Source organism: Chaetodon trifascialis, chromosome 7 (genome assembly GCF_039877785.1).
Source record: "Chaetodon trifascialis isolate fChaTrf1 chromosome 7, fChaTrf1.hap1, whole genome shotgun sequence".
Lineage (NCBI taxonomy): Eukaryota > Metazoa > Chordata > Actinopteri > Chaetodontiformes > Chaetodontidae > Chaetodon > Chaetodon trifascialis.
The window spans coordinates 10,096,837-10,116,712 of NC_092062.1; the positions used below are offsets into that span (position 1 = coordinate 10,096,837).

The 19,876-nt window shown below is 44.0% G+C and overlaps 1 protein-coding gene across 1 annotated transcript in view; it reads left to right on the forward strand.

Annotated features, from left to right (window-relative positions):
• LOC139334310 (zinc finger protein 236-like) overlaps positions 1–18,682 on the forward strand; it is a 41,818-nt gene extending 23,136 nt beyond the window's left edge. Inside the window, exons 18-32 of the mRNA XM_070967117.1 lie at positions 1,223–1,374; positions 1,970–2,146; positions 2,431–2,731; positions 3,896–3,999; positions 4,238–4,681; positions 5,957–6,102; positions 7,258–7,489; positions 7,579–7,752; positions 8,656–8,814; positions 11,095–11,252; positions 11,365–11,493; positions 11,750–11,944; positions 14,212–14,341; positions 15,214–15,387; positions 17,593–18,682. Coding sequence (XP_070823218.1) covers positions 1,223–1,374; positions 1,970–2,146; positions 2,431–2,731; positions 3,896–3,999; positions 4,238–4,681; positions 5,957–6,102; positions 7,258–7,489; positions 7,579–7,752; positions 8,656–8,814; positions 11,095–11,252; positions 11,365–11,493; positions 11,750–11,944; positions 14,212–14,341; positions 15,214–15,387; positions 17,593–17,714 — 2,797 coding nt within the window. The 3' untranslated portion in view covers positions 17,715–18,682. The remainder of the gene's footprint in view (positions 1–1,222; positions 1,375–1,969; positions 2,147–2,430; positions 2,732–3,895; positions 4,000–4,237; positions 4,682–5,956; positions 6,103–7,257; positions 7,490–7,578; positions 7,753–8,655; positions 8,815–11,094; positions 11,253–11,364; positions 11,494–11,749; positions 11,945–14,211; positions 14,342–15,213; positions 15,388–17,592) is intronic.
• Positions 18,683–19,876: the final 1,194 nt, after the last annotated feature.

A 19,876-nucleotide genomic window follows, 5' to 3' on the forward strand; every position in this document is an offset into this window, starting at 1 on the left:
TTTGCCCACGTATCTAAAGCATCTCCTCAGTTTGTTTTAATGCCTTTTCCATCCGTATGTCAGACCTACCAAAAACCTTTTAACAGACTGCACACTTTTGTGAAAGGTAGTAACAGGTCGGGCAAACATCTGCGCTTTTATGGATTTATTTTAATTCATTATGGTGATTTGATTAAAATAAATAGCCTTACATCCTCTTCGCCATTCCCACTGGCCAGGATGCGCAGCTCTGACAAGGGACATCCTTGGAGATGGATAGCAAAATATTATTTTTATCGTTCTCACACATGTAATGTTTTTCTCCCTGACATCAACTTGATATTAATGCAGGTCTAGTGAGGGTGGATGGCAAACCTGGAGGGTTTTTGCAGTGAGAGTTCCCTGTGAACAAGAAGGAAACGCATATACAGACACACACAAGCTCAGAGAAGAGTGTATTACATACTGAGGTGAAACTAATGAGTCTGGTTGCTAATTTGGTCATCAAGTGTAATCAGACAGTCCTGAATCAGACACTTGAACCAAAGCGTCGGCCAAAAATGAGATAATGAAGTCAGTCTTTTACGTTCAGAACCCGATTATAATGATGTTTTTCCCCATATTTTCGTGTCTACAAAAGTTGCATCCATATTCCCAGACCTTCTTTGGCACAGATGTCACTCAAGGTGTATTCGGTGTTTCAGAACATCACACCGCATAATTAGCAGGTGCTCATACCTGCTCATACAACAAATAAACAAAACCTTTGTTTCACCTGCCAGCTGCTCCAGGTGCTGTGGACACATAGCTGTCATTGTCTGTGCTGAATGGTGCTCAGGAAGTGGCATTAAGTCATAGCACTTGAGTTTCAGTGGTGTTTATGATGAATTCTGGTAAAGAATGCAGTTTTTTTTTTAATATTATGTAGGAAGCGCATACTCTGACGTTTGATAAAGACACGTGTGTGCACGCTGTGTTACTGTGTGAGCTGCTGAACACACATGGAGAGTGGAGATTAAAAATAAACTACAAAGAAGGCAGATAGTGTGCACAGAAGGTTGCCTGATGACATTTTTGTGAGTTTCCAGTATTCACCCTCTCTTTTTGATAAAAATGAACCATGCCCATTATCAGCTCAATGCGTCATACGACTACACAGACTAATTACCTGTTCAGGTCTGCCAGTTTCTGAGTGGTATTGTCAACAACAGCAACAGTTATGAGGCCTTTTTTCCCTTTCCAGGTGCAGTTGGTGTAATAAGGGCTTCAAAAAGTCAAGCCATCTGAAGCAGCACGTTCGCTCCCACACTGGGGAGAAACCATACAGATGTCACCTCTGTGGACGAGCCTTTGTGTCAGCCGGAGTGCTGAAGTCCCACCTTAATACGCACACAGGTGAGCGCGCTTCATACCAAACACTGAGAAATCTCCAAATGCCTTCCTACACTGATTAGATTTGACCAAAGTCAAAGATCATGAACGCTTTAAATAATTGAATCCGTTGTGTTTAAATTGGAATATGTGAAACGATGTAATCACTAACAATTGCATTACCTTATCTCTAGAGGTATTTCATTCACACCACGATTGCAATGGAAAAGTTTGAAATGAAACTTGGAGGCACTGTTACTCCATCATCTCCCACTATCAGTCCTCACTGTGTCTGTGCAATCTAAGATACGCGGGGGAAGCAGAAAATAGTCTGTTAGCTGTTGTGTTATACCCATACCTAGAATGGAAAAATATTTGTTTTGAAGATGAAATGACTGCAGGATTGGAACACAGTGTCATTTAAATAACAACACATAATGCTTCAAGAAAATTAAAGTTTCTTTTTTTGGGACTTTTAGCAAAGGAAATTAGCAAATTAGCAGCGTGGGAAAAGCCATCCAGTTTCATAATTTACTTTGCTTCTAAATGAGGTTTTCCTCAGAAAACCTCCTAAAAAAGTTTAATGTGAAACCCTGCCTGTCTCATCTCTGGCCGACAGGAGTGAAGCCCTTCAAGTGTAACGTTTGTGACGCCTCATTCACCACCAACGGCAGCCTGAATCGACACATGATTATCCACATCAAGTCTTTCAAATGCTCCATGTGCGATGAGAGCTTCAGGACCAGCCTGCTGTGTAAAAAGCATATGAAGAAGGAGCATGCTGTGGAGGATCAAAGTAAGGGTGTCTACGTACCGTTCCAGTGTTTCGTGACACGTGAGAGTGTGAAAATGATTTAGAAATGAAGGGAAATGCTAAAATACACTCTGTCAGCATGCAACAAATTCATCTTTGTGTTTTTTGAAATAATGGACAGAAGCTTTGAAGTTGTTTACAACGACTGTTCAGAAAATCTAGGGTTTCAGGTCATTTTCCTGCTGCTGGGATAAGTGTGTATTTTTACTCGTTAAGTGTACTGTAACTGAAAGACACACGGTGATAATAGAGCCCAATTCTCACAGTGATAGGTCTGGACAGTCAAGACGTCGAGGAAGAGGACGAAGACGAGGACGGGGAGCAAAAGACATCAAAGAGGAGGGGCTTGGAAATCATCACTTTCACCGAGGAGCAGGCGGCCGAGCTGGCGAAGGACCCCGGCGAGGAGGCCTCAGTGTCGGAGCGGATCCTCGCTCAGTCGGCGGCCGAGAGGGATCGAATCAGCGAGATCAAAGACAAGGCGGTGGAGCTGGAGACGGAGCCCAAGTTTGCCAATTGCTGCAATTTCTGCCCCAAGAGTTTCAAGAAACCCAGCGACCTCGTCAGGTAAACATGATGTCTGTGTCAGCTTGGCCACAGGGCTTGATGACACAAAGTTTGAACACAGTAAATACACTACAAAGGTACAACACATCACATTCACTCAAAGGAAATTCTTGTATTTTTCAACCTGACTCTGATTTTAATAATTGTGATCGTTCTGTATATACTTTAGATGTTTATAGAGTGAAGAGTTGACCAGCTGTCAAAAAGACACAATAATGATAATAAAGACCCAGGTTGAAAAACACTGAACTTCCCCTTTAAGTACGTACATTGTCACATGGTAGAAGCGGGCTTCAGATTTCTTCAGTGGTGTCATAAAGGCTGAGTTTGAGGACAGGTGTAGCCAGATGTTTCTGCTGAGTATTGATCTTTTTTCCTATAACCACACAGCTTGAATTTGTACTGATGTAACAAAGGAGCCAAATCCTGTAACCTCGCTGCAGACACTCACTGCTGCACGCACTTACTACTCTCTCTGCTAATTGTCACTATAGTTAGTACTGATTCAGTTTCTTGGTGTTGGGGAGTTCACCAAGGTTAATTTTATTTTAGTACTGCAGCCATATAAATAAAACACTCTCACTCAAAGCCAATCAAAGGTCAGTAGGTCATCCCGTGCAGTGCGCAGAGGCAATCATGTGCCAGACTCCCTAATTAAAGATGAAATGAAAATGGCAGTAAAAGTCACGTTTCTCGATTATCTGTTTAACATTGAGAAAATAGTTTTGAAAGTGTGTGAAAGCGGTTTGATTTGGAGGAATAGTTGTTCTTGTGGTAGAAATAAATGTAGGTTTTAACCCTGGGAGCCGGCCCGTGCTGTTGGACCTGTTCCATCCACTTTTTTTTTTTAACTGAGCTCTGACTTTTCTTCTTCTGAACAACTCAGATACTCACCAGTGAGCCACATTTATCATTTAAGTTTTCATATTGGGAAGAGTCAGAATGCAATTTCTTGGAAAGTCATGTAACATGAAAGGCAGGAGATGAAACGGTGCTCATGGGTAATAACCAGTAAACGCTGGCAGGGCTGTATGTTGTGTCATCGTTTTTTCATTATTTCACACTTACAAACTTAAGTTTCACTAACTTGCTGTCTTTTTTTATCCACCTTAAACCTCATCTTACCTTGTAAATTTGCCAATGTCCATCTGCTTTATTGTTTAGGCACATTCGGATCCACACAGGAGAAAGACCTTATAAGTGTGATGAATGTGGGAAGAGCTTTACAGTGAAATCCACCCTGGACTGTCATGTGAAGACACATACAGGTTAGAGTTTCATCGCTGCAGTTTGTCACTTAAAGTTGAGGTTGAAGTAGAAGAAGACCAAGAAATAGCGTGTTGATAAGTGTTGGTCTGCGTTTTATTTTGCCATCTTATCATCTGTCTCTCAGAAAGAAGCAAACAAATGTATTGTGTTTATGTCGAAGCTTAAAGCTTTCTTACCTGATTGCAGCCACAAGTCATATTTAGTTGACTGCACCTAACACTCTACTTATCTGTGCAGGTCAGAAACTGTTCAGCTGTCACATGTGCAACACCTCCTTCTCAACGAAGGGCAGCTTAAAGGTACACATGCGCCTCCACACCGGCTCCAAGCCCTTCAAATGTCCCTTCTGTGAACTGCGCTTCAGAACTTCAGGCCACCGCAAAACCCACATCCAGTGCCACTTCCGGCCAAGCAGTGACAGAAACAAGTCCAAGCGGTCTGCCTCATCCTCCGCTCAGGCCAGTCAGGGTCAAGACCCAGGGACTGGGCAGGCTGTGGCTCCTGGTCAGGGGCAGCAGCCGGCAGCTTCAGAGGCTCTTCAACCTGTAGGTCTGCTACAAACACCCAACTCTGACCCCAACATTTACCTCCCGGCCAACCAAGTCCTGGCAGGTCAGTTTGACCAGAATCTACTGCAGCCAGGGCTGGTTGGACAGGCCATCCTGCCCGCCTCCATGTCAGGTAGGGATTGTTAACACACGTACACTCAAAGACACACACATACAGAACACACAGAGGAAAAACTAGCTTAGAATTAATCATGCAGAGCCGTAGAAGATAAGAAAATCAGCATATTTTAGTGGTGGAGAGCAGCGCCTCAAGAAGATAATCAGGAGTCTGTTAGAGTTCACTGTGGTCAGCCAGCATCAGTTTGAGAGGATGAAATGTCCCGAGACAGTAAAACGGAAGCTCTAAATTTTTCTGTCCCGAAGAGTCGCTCTGAGGTGTTATGTATGACCCACCAACAACACATTTTATTGGTATTTGGCACTTCCTCTGATTGTAACATCAGGCCGATGAGTAATGCACCCAGGTTGGAGGGTGTAACTGAAATGCTGCAGGGATCATCATTTCCACTGTCAATCTGTCTGTAATCAGTTGGCAGCATCGGCGCTGCTGCTCAGGAGGACATGAATTTCATCACAAGGCCTGAAGCTTTATCACCACAAGCCACCTCTTGTTTACTCCCTTTCCTCCAATCACATGTGCTGTTTGATTGTTTTTAACACACAGCTGCTTTTTCGCGATGCCAAAAATCCTCCTCATAGCCTCCAAACAGTCGCTCATGATGTTTGTACTCAGCTTAACTGCATTCTGGAGGCAGATAGAACATCTAGGTATCAGAGAAGGAGCATCTCAGCACTTCAGCAGCTGAGCGTCGAAGCTTTCGCTGTGTGTGTCGTGTGAAGTGTTGATTAAATGCCTTTATGAATGGTCTAAAAACCTTGACATAGAGAGAGGCTTTGCAGAATGAAAAAAAAAACCAGCATTTATTGGTTTCGTTTCTGGTGATACGTAAGTGTTACATAGCAGTGATTTCTGGATACACAATATGCACATACTTTCTCCCAAACACTGCAATTCATTGAAGATAAATATGTTGACTAAAGTCTGGCTACCATCTGCTGCCATGAAATTACTTTCTCCACAAGGCCCGCAAAGCATGACAGTCGGGATTGTCAGAGATGTTTTCTAGTCACAGTTTTCTGTGTTTCTGCATTTTTTTGAGAGAAGTTCACAGGTCACAACAAGCAAACATCTCCCAGAAAATCCTCTCTCCTTTCATCATTGAATACATTACCTGATTTACCAGAAGCAGAATGTTTCAGGCATAGCCCTGTTAATAAATCTTTGTGTGTGTGTGTGTGTGTGTGTGTGTGTGTGTGTGTGTGTGTGTGTGTGTGTGTGTGTGTGTGTGTGTGTGTGTGTGTGTGTGTGTGTGTGTGTGTGTTGCAGCTGCAGGAGACCTGACTGTGTCTCTCCCAGATGGCCTGACCACCCTGGATGGCATCCACCTGCAGCTGACTCCTGCCAACCTGGTGTGCCCCAACGTCCAGATCTCTGGCATCGACACCAGCAACATCAACAACATCACACTACAGGTTACAGACCCCTCCCACTGAATAACTGTGTTATTGTCTGTGTGTGTCGTCACCCTGCCTTTTCTGTTGGCCATGGATCAAGTTCTTAGTACAGGATGTTAGGGCAGAGTTTCACGCACGATATGTGTATAGTGTTAAGTTTTTCATGGCATAATATTAGATGATTATACGTAATGTACCATTATGCTCACTTCTGGTTTATAGACAAACATTTCCAAAATATTTGCAATTTGTTAGCAGACAGCCAGCTTTGGAAAATGGATTATTGAGTGTCTAATCTAATGGTTTACTTGTATAATAGTTATTTATTTATCTCATCTGGTTGCATTTCTTTGCTCTCGTCGCATGAAACTGCCTTTAAAGGCATCCCTTCAATCCCCCGGCTTTAATTTTATAATTATACCCAGGCTGTTAATCATTTTCTCGGAACCTTTTAGTACTGAATTATAGATTAGTTTGTGCAAAATGGTTTTTGGATTTGTTGCTGTATCAGCAGCTTTATTTTTGGCAGGGCAGGTCTAATTCATCTTAGTTGCATATTTCTTTTATACAACTGAATATACAAAACCACCCTGATGACATTGACTAATAGTCAAGAGATTTGTTTGTCACAAAGAGAGAAAAGTTAGTTTTGGCGTGCAGATGTGTCACTAAATGTCCAGCAGTGACGCGGTTCAGATGAGTTTACTGCAGCTGCTTTGTCGTAGTAGCAGTAGTAGATGGTTCATGTATTGGTATCTTGCAGCCTTTGCTCTGCGACGGCAAACTGGGTATTTTACCCAGAAATCCCACTACCGCACAATCAGCAGAATGAGATGCTACAGAGCTGTTGTATGGGGAGCCCAGTATGAGTTTTGTTCAGTCAGCTGGAAAAGTAATAAATGAAAATGTTGTTTTGGACACTTCTTGTCTGCACGCTGGGGTTCGAATCCATTCAGTTTGTCTACGGTTTACTGAAATATGAATATTAGATGTTGCTCTTATATTGTTGTTATGCATATCTGCCACCAGAACTTGTGATAGGTAATAACCAAAAAGATGTTTCTTGCCTTAGGCTGTTGCTGTTTGCCAAGTACCATCCTGCAAGTGTCCCTCTCCTTTTCCTCCTCATCAGCACCCTTCCTCACTCATCTGAAGTCGCACTTTTTTTTCCAGATCGACCCTGCCCTCCTCCAGCAGACTTTACAGCAAGGCGGCCTCCTCTCTCAACCCCTGAGTGTCGACACTGGCCTCGTCTCGCACTCTGGCAGCCAGCTCATGTCCACCGCTGACCCCTCGGTGTCCGCCAACGTCGTCATCCACCCACTGACCAGCCTGGCCCTGCAGCCCTCCGCCATCACGCCTGCTCAGGTCACAATGGCTGGCCTCTCCGAGCAGGATGCCACAGGTGAGTGTGACGGCCTTTGCTGAGAAAATGTCTAACTGCAAACCCTCTGTTCTGAATAATGGATCTATGCTTTCCCGTGGATTCTGCAGGTTCCCAGGACCTAAACCATGTCATGGGCAGCTCCGGGCTGATAGCAGGAGGCACCAGCAGTCAGGAGATCACGCTGACCATTAACAATCCCAGCCTCACCCAAGCCCTTGCCTCAGCATCTTGTTCCAGCACTGCAGCAGGAAACCCTCAGGAGATCACCCTCACCATATCAGGCACGTAACCCTTTATACAACGCAGGTCCATCAGGGAACAGACCTACAAATACACCCTGTACGCACCTAAGCTTATCTTGCTTATCTACCCTAACCCAAGAATGAACAGACGAGCCAAATGAAAATTCCCCTCAAGGATGTGCAAGACATTTATTGATTTTCTCGCTCAGCAGAGCACATTTGCAGGCAGAGAACAAAAAAAACAAACAACAACAAATGCAATAATAACTCTCTTTCATTTCCTTCATTTTGAAGCCGCTTCACAAATCAAGATTAAAAGCCTCAGTGTATCAGAGGTTATTAGAGACGCACCTTCTTCAAAAGCCATTTTTTCCATACATCATCTCCAGCTCAAAGCCCTCATCGCACAGCTGGTGGTGTGGATGTTGTACCCTCAGAGGTTAAGTTGTTTTCTGAGCCCACTTGAGACGAGATAGATCATTTCCTGCCTGTGTGACTGGAGCAGTCAGCACATGTTGTTCTGATGGATTTACTATGTTGTGATGCAGATCCTTCAGACAAAGCCAGCAGCAAACTGTTATTTACTAAAGCCAAAATTTTGGTTTTTCTGTCTCTTGAACTGCACTTTTTTTTTTTTTCCACAAGTTATTGATTTTTTTTCTTCAAATAGAGGCAGTGGAAAAGGAGGGTCGATTGATCACAATGAATGTGTTCAAAGCAAAATGTCTGAAGTCATTTTCAGTCTCCCTCGGTTCCAAATTCATTTTTATTTCGCCATCCCAGGCAGATGCACAGAACACTTTTCTTCCTCCAATTGGGCAAAATGTTCTTCATTTTATCCAATCCAAACAACAAAGAGCTTGAAATGTGAACGAATCTAAGAAATGGAGCTAATTTTCTTGTTTCCTGGACTCAAAATCACTTTTCTCCATAATCCTGCAGGTCAAGATCTACTAGCGCAGCATAGCAACCCTAATGGCGCAGAGATGAACGGCAGCATCAGACTGGCATCGCCGCTCAACAGCCAGCCTACCAGCGCAACCCTGACTATCACCAATGACCACCTCCTACCTCAGAGCCCAGCCAACACTGGAATGGCAGGTTAGGACTGGTGTATGTGTGTTTAAGATCTCAGTGGGACTAGAAGGATATTTCTCTCTGTGAAGTTGCTCACAAAGCTAACCTTGACCTGCATGAAGCCATCATTAGTGACCCTGCTCCACTCACTCATGCCACCACTTTAAGCCAATAGTATGGCAACAAAGTGGGAGACACCCAGAAGGCTGTTGGGGAAATGTGCTCACAGTAACCCACTGGAGCAGAACTGATTAGATTGGCACCCATTTTAGGGAATGAGCATGCACACTAAGTACGTCCGCTGTAAACACACAGCATAAAGAATGAGACACGGCGTGGGCCGACTGTCACCTCTCGCTGGCTTCAGCGGACTGAACTCCCTCTAGAAAAGCGACTGAACACAAAGTCTTTCCTGTCGCTCACAAATGACCGGCGGAGAGTGGAAAACAAAGCAGCAGTAATCTGGTGCTTCTTCAAATGCAGAACGATACATGACGGATGAATGAGTGTGTGTAGTTCACTCACATGCTGAGCCAGCACAAGAGGCAGCACCGCATGAGAGTAACTCTAGCTTGAATTCCTGGTTCAAAAGGAACTATCCTCGCCTCCGGCGCCGGCGATAGATCCCGGGATAAAACATTGATGGAGAGGCTCAGACAGTCTCTACATCAATGCCCTTTTCATGAAATGGCTGGCTAAGGTGTGTGTGCCCCCACTCTGGAGTCATCAAAGTGTGTGTGAAGCTGAAGTCGCTGCTCGATAGACTTTCATGGTTGAATAAGACTTGCCCTGGTCCACACATCTCACAGAAAGTTTTCAGTTTTAGCTAACTAACCAACTGTTCATTGAAATCTGCATCTCTCGCTGACCCTTTCAGCATGTCAGCATACTTGCAAGATCCATTTTAGCTCAGGAACATCATCTCATGAAGGAGAAGTCTAGAAGTGACACACACTGACTCTCGCGTCCTTGGTTTTAACCTGACTTGGGATCTGGGTAGCTTGTCATCCACCTGTCCTTCCCCCTTTTTCTTCCATCTTTTAGTGCTCTTAAGTTCATCTTTAATGAAGTGCAAATGTGTGTGTACTGTACGGCATCTATCAAGAGGATGTAATACGATGTTTGAAAACTCTAACTGGAAATAACTGTCAGTCGTGTGGGCCAGACCGTGATCAGAAAGTAAAGGCTTGTGTGCTGCGAAGTGATCCGATATGATTTGTTTTGTCAGAGATGGCTTCCTAATTGACTGGCTTGCTTGTCACCTAGAAGTTTAATCAAATTTCCAGTCTCATCTCTCTCTATTCATTACCCTCCTCTCTCAACTCAAGTGGAAAACATTCCCACTGCTTCACAGAGACACCCAGAGCATCTCTGCTTTTATTGATTAGACGGAGCCATCGCTGTCACTCTGCATGGAAATGAGGTGCAACCTGCCATCTGACTGATAAACTGTATGGCACCCCTGATTGGCCTTTTTATTAAAATCAAATATTGTGTGTGATGCACCGCTAACATAATGGCAGTCCCTCTGTGACCAAAGCAAATTAATATGTCATTTTTAGTCATGGAGGAAAAGGGCTTGTGGAGAAAAGGGCCAGCTGGTTGCAGTCACTTCAACAAATACAGCTATGCATTTTTGGGTCATCACAGAGATCCAAGTGCTGCAGCCACTGGTGCAAAGTTCAGCTCAGACTGAGGCCCGTAGCCATAGAAATCAGTCCAGTGCAGCGTGGAAGGATTTGAATACCGTTCTTCATTCTGAGGAGGATTTCTTTAGTTTCACTTAATTCTTAAAAAGCTTTAAATGAAGAGTTTCAGGGTCCACCCCTTGACCTCCTGTGTCAGATAAAGAGATCAGTTAACATATGGCCTTTTGCCATCATGCCAACCATGATGTGATTCCATGCTGCACATGTTGTGAGGAGTTTTCAGCACAACAGCAGGTTTCAGTAAAACAAGTCAGTTACCTTGCTGAGAAGTTGGAGGTGTGCAGCCAATCACCTGCCACCTTTCATCTAACTGTGGCTTTTCCTTGTTTCATTGCTCACTGTAATATTTCGGCTTCCAAAGCATGAAGCTACACAATAAAAGCCACCCCTCGTTTCATCAGTTGAATGCTTTTAATGTGAAGCAGCAGCAGTCAAAAACGTTCAGCTGGCGTTGTCCTTCAAGGTGTGCAGAGCCGTTTCCACCCGCTCTCAGTTCTCATTATTCCACTGTATTCCACTTAATGGTAAACAGAAAGAGAACACGCTTTGGCTGCTGTAACTCTTCACCTTGACGTTCATCTGTGTCACCTGTCAGTCTCCAGCCTGCCGCCGAGCACCACCCTGTCACACACTGCTGCGTCCCAGAGCCTAGTGATGTCACCAGGAGGCGTGGCCAATGATAGCAGCGTTACGTTGACCCTGGCAGATGCTCAGGGAATGCTGGACGGTGTCACTCTAAACCTCAATACACAGGTAAAAACAAAAACACGCTGTATTTCTCAAGACTGTCTGCCTCTGAAACAAAAGTGATGTGTGAACTTGGCATGCCATTTGTCAGCTGACCAGCGTGTGTTTTGATCGTCAGGGTCAAACATTTCCTGCCGTGCTGAATGACTCTGCCCTATCAGGACAGCCGACCAGCTCAGGGCAGCAGGTCATACTGGTCAGCCACCATTCCCAGTCCACGAACGGAGCATCTGACAATGGATACAATGTGAGTGTGTTTGTCTCGTATGTGCGGTGCACTGTTAGATATCCAGGCGAGGCGGTGTCAAACAAAGGTGGGGGTAGTTTTTACATTGATGAAGTGAGGAAATGCTTAATGACGACACAGTGATCCGCTGAGATGGATTACGATGACAAACGGAAACCATTAGTAGAATTGACATTTTCACACAGTGCTCGTGTAGGCGTGAGCGTCACTGAGTTACTATAAATATGTCACTCTCTAATCTTTGCGTGTGATCCAGATGACTGACAATGGCCATAAAGGCGGCAAGGACGGCCAGGCGGAGGCTGATAATCGCAACCAGTGTTACTACTGCAACCAGGTGTGCCAGAACGCCAACACGCTGCGCCGCCACTGCAGACAAGCTCATGGCAAGGACCGCTGTCACGTCTGCAGTCTCTGTAACAAGGCCTTTAAGCGAGCGACACACCTGAAGGTAAGTGCGTGTAAAAACAGTGGACGCTTTAAGTAATCTCCACCTCAGGTTGGTAAATGGTAAAGAGCCAGTGAAGAAAGGGGCACCAATGATAAAGTGCATCTCACTATTTGATGCAAAAATAAGGGTAATTCATCAAGCGGCATTTCAGAAAGACTCTTAGAAACTGTCACTCAACAACACAGCACTCAAGCCAAGAGGTGTTTTGCAGCCGACTCAGAGAAAGAACTACGCGTGCTTCTCTTGTCTGACCGTCCTCTTCATGTGGTTGAGACACTCGAACATGTAAACGCCCGAGATCTCAGATCAAGAGGAAAGACGAGGCTGTATATATACACAAAATCTTCCCTCACAAGATGTCATATTTCTGAGCAAAGGCTTTCACTTTGTCTTTCATAAAGTGAGATTAGCTGGGTGTCACTGAGGGCGACCGAGCTTGGTCTTCTCCAGGTCCCCAGGCTGTTCATTAGTCTGACAGCTTGGGGGGTTGATTTTAGGTTTTTATAAGGCCTGGTGGTCAGAAAGATAAATTGGGACTGCAGTCATTTTGCCATTTAGTTACAGCTAGACAGTCGAAAACCATGGCTTTAGAATTTGGGAATGCGGGAAAAATGTAAAGATAAAGGTTTTAGAATTCATTGACGGCAATTCTGCTTGACAATGACCACAGACTCCTCCGAGACAAGCATTGTTGCCCTTTTTCCATTCAGCTTCCTGCGTGCCCCTCTGCTTTGTGTTGCCCAGTATTTGTCTTGAATACGGTTCAGTGCTGCAGGTTGAGTATTATCACCATACTCTGGGCACATGGCACTGCTCTTTCTGTCCTTCATGAATTTCAGAATTCTGATGCAACACTGTGAACCAAAGCTTCTATCAGTTTGTCATATGTGTGCTAAAAAAATCAGTTTTTCTTGAAAAATGACGAAAACAACTATACAAATAGTTTATTTTCCATCAACTAATCAATTAAATAACACTTTCATTTTTAAGACATATTCACAATATTTGGAAATAGGGCAAATAACTCACAAAAGAAACTCATGATAAATAACATAGAAATAGAGAGAGTGAATGAAATAAAATTTCTTGGAGTCGTAATTGACAGCAAATTATCCTGGAAGCCACATATACAGTACATTACAGCAAAAATAGCTAAGTCACTTGCAATACTACATAAAGTCAAATACCTTCTAAACCAGTCATCACTGTACACCTTGTACTGTTCATTCATTCTCCCATACATCACCTACTGTGTGGAAGTGTGGGGCAACACATATAAAACAAATACGGAAACAGTATACAAAAAAGAGCAATAAAAATTGTAAATAAAAGCACCTACAGAGAACCATCAAACCCACTCTTCATCAAACTGAAGGCACTAAAATTCAAGGATTTGTTCGACCTCAAAACAATTGACATCATGTACAAAGCAAATCAGTATCAGTTACCACAGGGCATCCAAAAGTTGCTTCAAAGAAGAGAAAACAAACATAATCTCAGGGGAATATGCATCTTTAAAAAACAACCTGTACGTACCAACACAAAAATGCACTGTATATCAGTCAAAGGAGTGCATCTGTGGAACAGCTGCAGCGCAGAAATGAAAACCTGCAGATCACTAAATAAGTTCAAACAAATTTTTAGAAACCACATTCTGAATGGATACAAGACAGAGACGCAAACATGAATTTATAACAATGGGCAATGTGCCTCTTTTTCTGATACATTTTCTTTTCTTCGGTGCTGTTCTCCTACACACGCTCTGATTGATTAAATTATATAAACACAACAATAAAGGGGTAGGACTAGATAAGTTTCATTAACTTTTTTTGTTGCCAAAGCACATTGTATATTTTATTTATTTAGTTTTTCTTTTAACCTGTTCGAATAAACAAATAAATAAAAAAAATAAATAAATAACAAAGCACCTCAGTGTATAGCAGCTTTACCTGTGCTTATCTGATAGTACAAAGAGAATGTACCAACTAACCATTCAGTGCATATAAAAGATTATGGGAGCTCTAATAGGTTCAATTATTGGTTGGATTTTCCAATTTCCATATAAAGTGTTTTGCCTCTAAACTGTAAAAGCTTTTAAATTAGTGAAATATACAAAAAGAAGAGCCACGCTTCTTTAGGGATGATGGTTCGTGTGTCTGCGAGGGCAAAATGACAGAGCGCTCTGCTGCACTCAAGTTCGAGCTGGCAGTCTCTGCGTGCTCGAGTGCAAGCCGTGGCTGAAATACATTTTTGGGATCTGACTACAGGAACATGAACGAGTGCACCAGCCGGGCCCGTCACCCAGCTCCCAGAAGCCCAGAGTCTTCAACTGCTCCTCCTGTGTGAAGGCCTTCGCCAAGCGCAGCCAGCTGGAGAGACACAACCGAACACACACAGGTAAGAGGATTATGGGGCATGTTCGCACAGCGCATGCATGACAGACACCACAGCACTGCGATTCCAATTAAAATCCACCATTTATAGTCATTTTGCACTTCCTATGGAGCCCCAAAGTGTTTAATATAAATAAATCTGTTCTTATTTCATGTTGTTTAATTCCTTCTGTCACTCAACATTCTGATTCACCTCATCTCCTCGTGGTGTCAGTTTTTCTGTCTCTAAGCAAAATAGCTACATGGGAAGAAAAATCCTTCTGTCCCCGCTTGTTTGTTTGTGAATGCGTGGTCTCTCATACACACATCTATAGCTCAAAGAACGTGCTTGGAATGACGACGCTTGACAGGAAAAGAGACTCTGGCTGTGTAGACGAAGATTGCTCGAGTCTCGTCTTTGTCATTTTTATATCAGAAAGTATCAACACATCCTGGCTCGAGGGAATAAAATGTGTTTTATAAACAGAGCTATTATAACATTGACATCCTCCTTTTACTGCCCTCGCTGTTTGTCTCTACGGGCCTGTGAAGAATACCCTTACATAGAGGTTATCGACTGACAAACCCAGCAACTGACTGAATTAGCATTATTGACAGGGTCGCTTTAATATTTTTTATTTAACACAGCCAGAAAAATAAACCATTTAAATTGAATTTGATAATAAAAACATTTCTTTTAATACTGTCTTATTGAATCGTTGAAAACTCAGAATTTGGTCGTATGCAGTTTCTTGTCTACATGTACACATTGGTAAAAAGCCAGTTTATTATGAGGCAGAGCACTGCGTATCACAGTTAATGATGCAGCAATGCTATAATACTCAATGCGGCATCGCTGGATTATACATGATCTGCTGGGTGTGTGTTTCCGTGCAGGCGAGCGGCCCTTCAAGTGCAGCCAGTGCGACAAGGCCTTCAACCAGAAGAGCGCTCTGCAGGTGCACATGGTCAAACACACTGGAAAGAAGCCCTTCAAGTGTGAGGTGTGCAGCATCAGGTTCACCCAGAAGAGCAACATGAAGCACCACATGAAGAGATCCCATGGCTACGGTGAGCGCCTGACCGGCTTCACGCCACTGCACACACACACCTGACCGCTAACGCTAGCAGCTACTGCCAGCTGTTTGTGCAGCTGGGCAGCGAATGACAGTAATCATCTCTGTGTCAGCTTCACTTCCCTCGCTCAGGAGATGTGCTTCCAAAAGTATCAGAAAACCAGAGTACTTGTGATGTGTGTATGTGTGTCTACGTCTCTCGGCCGTCATGAACAGTCCACATTTTCTATACAGCAGACATCGTGATTGCGCGTCACTGCACAAAAGGCGCCCTTGAGCACTTGAGCCTGCAGAGACGTGCCTTCCCCCGTGGAACGTTTCAACTGTCTCTCATTCTCAAGTTCCGTATCTGCCGCTCTTCACTCGATGATCCTTCTCATTATTTGTTGAGAATGAGCCTTACGCAAACACTCGGCCACCCCCACACTCACCACTAATGTGTATGCACGCACACGCCCTCCGCCTCACAGACTCTGTGATACTATAAAGCAGGAGAACCATGGCGACGGGTCCGTCGACTTTGTCCACTTGAAGCTGTCAGCACAGCTCGCTCTTTGATATCAGCAGATGCACGTCCTCAATGTTAAGTCAGTCAGTCCGTTAAGTAGGCTGTCGTTGGTTCAGCTTGTCCTGCAGACATCCTGACACCACCACCCTGGAGTCTGGCAGGCACCTATTGAAGATGGTTTGAAGAGAACAATGCCGATAGGTTGGTTTTACTTCCTGTCAGGTGTCCCTGCTGGGTGGGTGAAGACCGTTTCAAAAGTCATCTCTGGAACAGGGACTTCTGTAGTGTCACAGGGAATAAGGTCCTGACTCAACAAGCACGCTGAAGTCAGGGTTTTCTATGATCATGCGAATCCTGGAAGATCTGTGGAATTCAAAACAGATTTCCAGGTCGGATAAATGCGCGAAATATTGTTAAATGCCTGGAAAAGACTTTCAGTTTTTAATCTGAAACAAACCTGCGGCGTCCACGCACTCACACAGAATAAACCCGTGTGTCAGTCATAGGGAGAATACAGCCCTCTCCGTCAAAGCCCCCTGATGTGGCAGCATACTAAAGTGGGATTGAAGACAGCCACTCAGAGAGATCTGGCTTCCCACTGATGTGGCCACGCAAAGATTTCCATCTACATCTTTTCACTAGAAAAGCAGGAAGCCGTTTGAAGCCTCATGAAGGGAACAAGTGGCTGCGGCAAACTGTGAATGATTAAACCAAGTGTGCAGTTTCAGGCAATGTAATGTCGCATAAAATGTCTTCATGGGTGGCAGAGCGGGGCCTCTTACAGGACGCTGATCAGTGATTTGGGTTGTAACATCTGGGTGTCTATTTTTGTGGGATTCAGCTGTGAAAGCTGTTTGCACATGTCAAGGAAGACTCATGAAAAATTCTCGAGGACTCAAGGCGTGCTCACATGGGCTTGTAGCTTAATCAGTATGTGTTTGAAGTGTTTCGGATACAGCCAGAAAAAATGGAGGGAGAAAATTGAATGACTCCCGCTGTAAAACGCCATCCAGCACGCGGCGGAGAAGCACGTCTGAACCTCGCCGCTCGTGCCAGAGGACTTATCGTTGATTCCTGGTCAAGTTATTTTAAGCTGGATGTATGATGACACATGGCTTACATTTTCAACCCACGGTGTGCGTGCTCCACGTCTGTCAAGTCTCAGGACGTTGTTTGTGCAGTAGACATGGAGTTTTCAGAGGAGCAAACGGAGGGGATTTAAGATATTAAACCAAATGCTGGAGGAGGGAGGCAGGGAAGATTGCCTTTTGACTAATGGTGTTATTTGCATGACAGCTTCTGGCAAATTGAATAGAGACTGTGAGCTGCTGGCGCTGCTCTCTGAATGTGACTTAATGGGCAGCGAGGAAACAGGAGAGAGGTTGAAAAGCTGGGTTTCTATTTACCCAGAAAACGCACACTTGATCTGATAGGGCCTTAAATTGAATCCCCGTGATTTTCTAACGTGTACCTTTCCTTAAAGTTAGTCATTTTTTGATTTTCCGAATCAAACAAACTGTGTAATGTTCATGGTTTTGGTGTGTTTGACTGTAAATGGTGGTAACTAATGAGGTGAGAGGGTGGCTGTGGCCACCACAGGGCTGTTATTACCTTTCCAGAGGAGTATTTTAGTGCTTGTGAGTCATTTGAGACCCTTCTTATCCTTCATGGTCTTCCTCTTTCTCCCTCCAGGCCAGATCCAAGAAGTGTCCCTGAGCCAAGAAGACCAAGCGCCGCCAGTCGAGGTGACGCCTGAACTTGACCTGGAAGTGGTCCCCGAGACATCCGGAGACTGGCACACTGTCTTCCCCTGACCACAAACCCCACAAGTCAAGAAGCACTGCGCAGCACACCGAGCACTGAGCGAGTTTTACAGAGTTTTACCCGACATGTTCCTCCTCTCAGAACACTCATCTGCTTTGGAAAAACATTGAAGACATTATAGATTTGCTCCTCTGGATATCCAGGCCTTTTACCCTCGTAGCAGTCCCCCGCTGTTTGTCCAAATTAGCGGTGAAGTCAGGGGAGTCTGGTTCCCTGTGATTGGCTTAATGATTTTTATCTGTTTCGCTCCTGATTGTCAACAATATGATGACCTCCGGAGAGGTTTGGCTCAGTAAACACAGTCACCCCAGAGGATTCTCCAGTCAGGAGATGCAGGTCCCTCTCACGCTGACTGTTGGAAGGATACAAAACTGTATTCTGCTCTCCATAGACGTGTGTCTCGTGTCTTCTTCATCGGTCTGCTTCCAGGGGGAGAGCTGCAACCAACTGCACTGTCATGGCATCAAGAACAGCTGTGTAACAGCACGTAACGAAAAATCTGTCACTTTTTTTTACATATTTATACTGTACATATGTCACCTTGAGGTTAAACGTTGTTTGCAGTTTGTTTCATTCGCTTTAGTTTGAAAACAGCCCTGAACGTGTGGGCGACGAGCGGCCGCGAGCCGCGAGGATGCTGTTCGGGAGCTGATGCTGTACGAGCTTCCCGACCCAGCGTGCCGGCAGCGTGTTTCCTGTCGTCGTCTTAACGTCCAGACGCAGGCAGTGCCATCATGTTCTTTCCTGTTCATTCTGTAAATAGTGTCATTAGATTGCATATATATTTTCTGAGTAACTGCCACAACATAGATTGGTTGGAATTATGTAATTAGAGCATAATATTGCATTTGTTACGAAGCGAAGCCAATGTACAGATGATGAGCTGTGTTTTTTTCTCAGTTGTATTTTCTATTGTCCGCAATAAATTAAGAGGATTAAAGTAATTTTTCTACTAATTTAAGCCTGTTTTCTTTTTAATGGCTGCGTTACTGTGTCTTACAGATACAAGATCTAATGTTTCCTTTAACAGAATTGCTTCACATTATGTAAAATGCACTCATTCACTTCCTTCTTTCTTCACTTCTAAGACCTGACATCCACTTTATTTACCGCCTGTGCATCAAACACGTTCCTGCCACTGGCATCAGCTGTTGCACTCATCCACAGTTGGTGGTAGCATCTCACAAAGAACACAACAGTACAGTTACAAAGGCAAGAAGGCTGCGAGCTCGTGAACATGGATGTTAAAATGTACAATTTAAGATACTGTTAAAATTCTGTAAATGTTTTATGAGGAAGGGAATGCATCCAACAAGTCGGTAGAACCTTGAGGATATGCCTGGTGAGAAAATAGAAATTGATCTTTGTTTGTTTATAAGACAACAATCAGGAGGTGATTAGCTTAGCTTAAAGACTGGAAGGAAGGAGTAACAGCTAGCCTGGCTGTAAATAATTTTTTCATTTTCAGGCTTGCTCAGTGACAACTTTCCAGAGTTCTAACATCCTGTCTCACTGTTCGAAACTGACTTGCTGCATGCACTAAGTCTTCACACTGACCTGCTGGTGGGCCTGTTTTTAGCCTGAATGCCTGCAGACACTTCAGTTTGTGCCCGGATTAAACCAACAAAACGTGTCAGTGATGTTCAAAGTGTGTGTGGTAGGTGGATGAGTCAGGCTAGCTTTCCCCCTCTGCTTCTAGTCACTATGGAAAGCTAAGCTAAGCTAATGGCCTGATTCCCCTGGCTGTCACTATGTACAGAATGGACAGACCCAAGAACGACATCAAAAGCATCTCACTCTTGACTAGAAAGCAAATAAGCATATTTCCAAAATTTGGTTACCCAAAGAATCTATCTAATCATTCTTTAAATTTGCCTCACTGTGCTGATTTAGCAAAGACATGTTGGTGTACTTGAGTCCAGGTTCAAAGTAGATTTCACACAGTTTCACCATCGCCTCTGATGTTGTGTAAGTAAGGAAATCATTTCCAATGTTTTCTCTGAGTTAAAACTCTGTCTTTCATTCATATTTCCAGCGCCACAACCAGCCTTTCTGCTTCTATCACTTCATGAAAATGCATATTGTCTGTGTGATTGCACTTGAACGTTAATCGTGCTCTCTCGGCTCCAGACACGAGTGGCTCGGAAAGCTC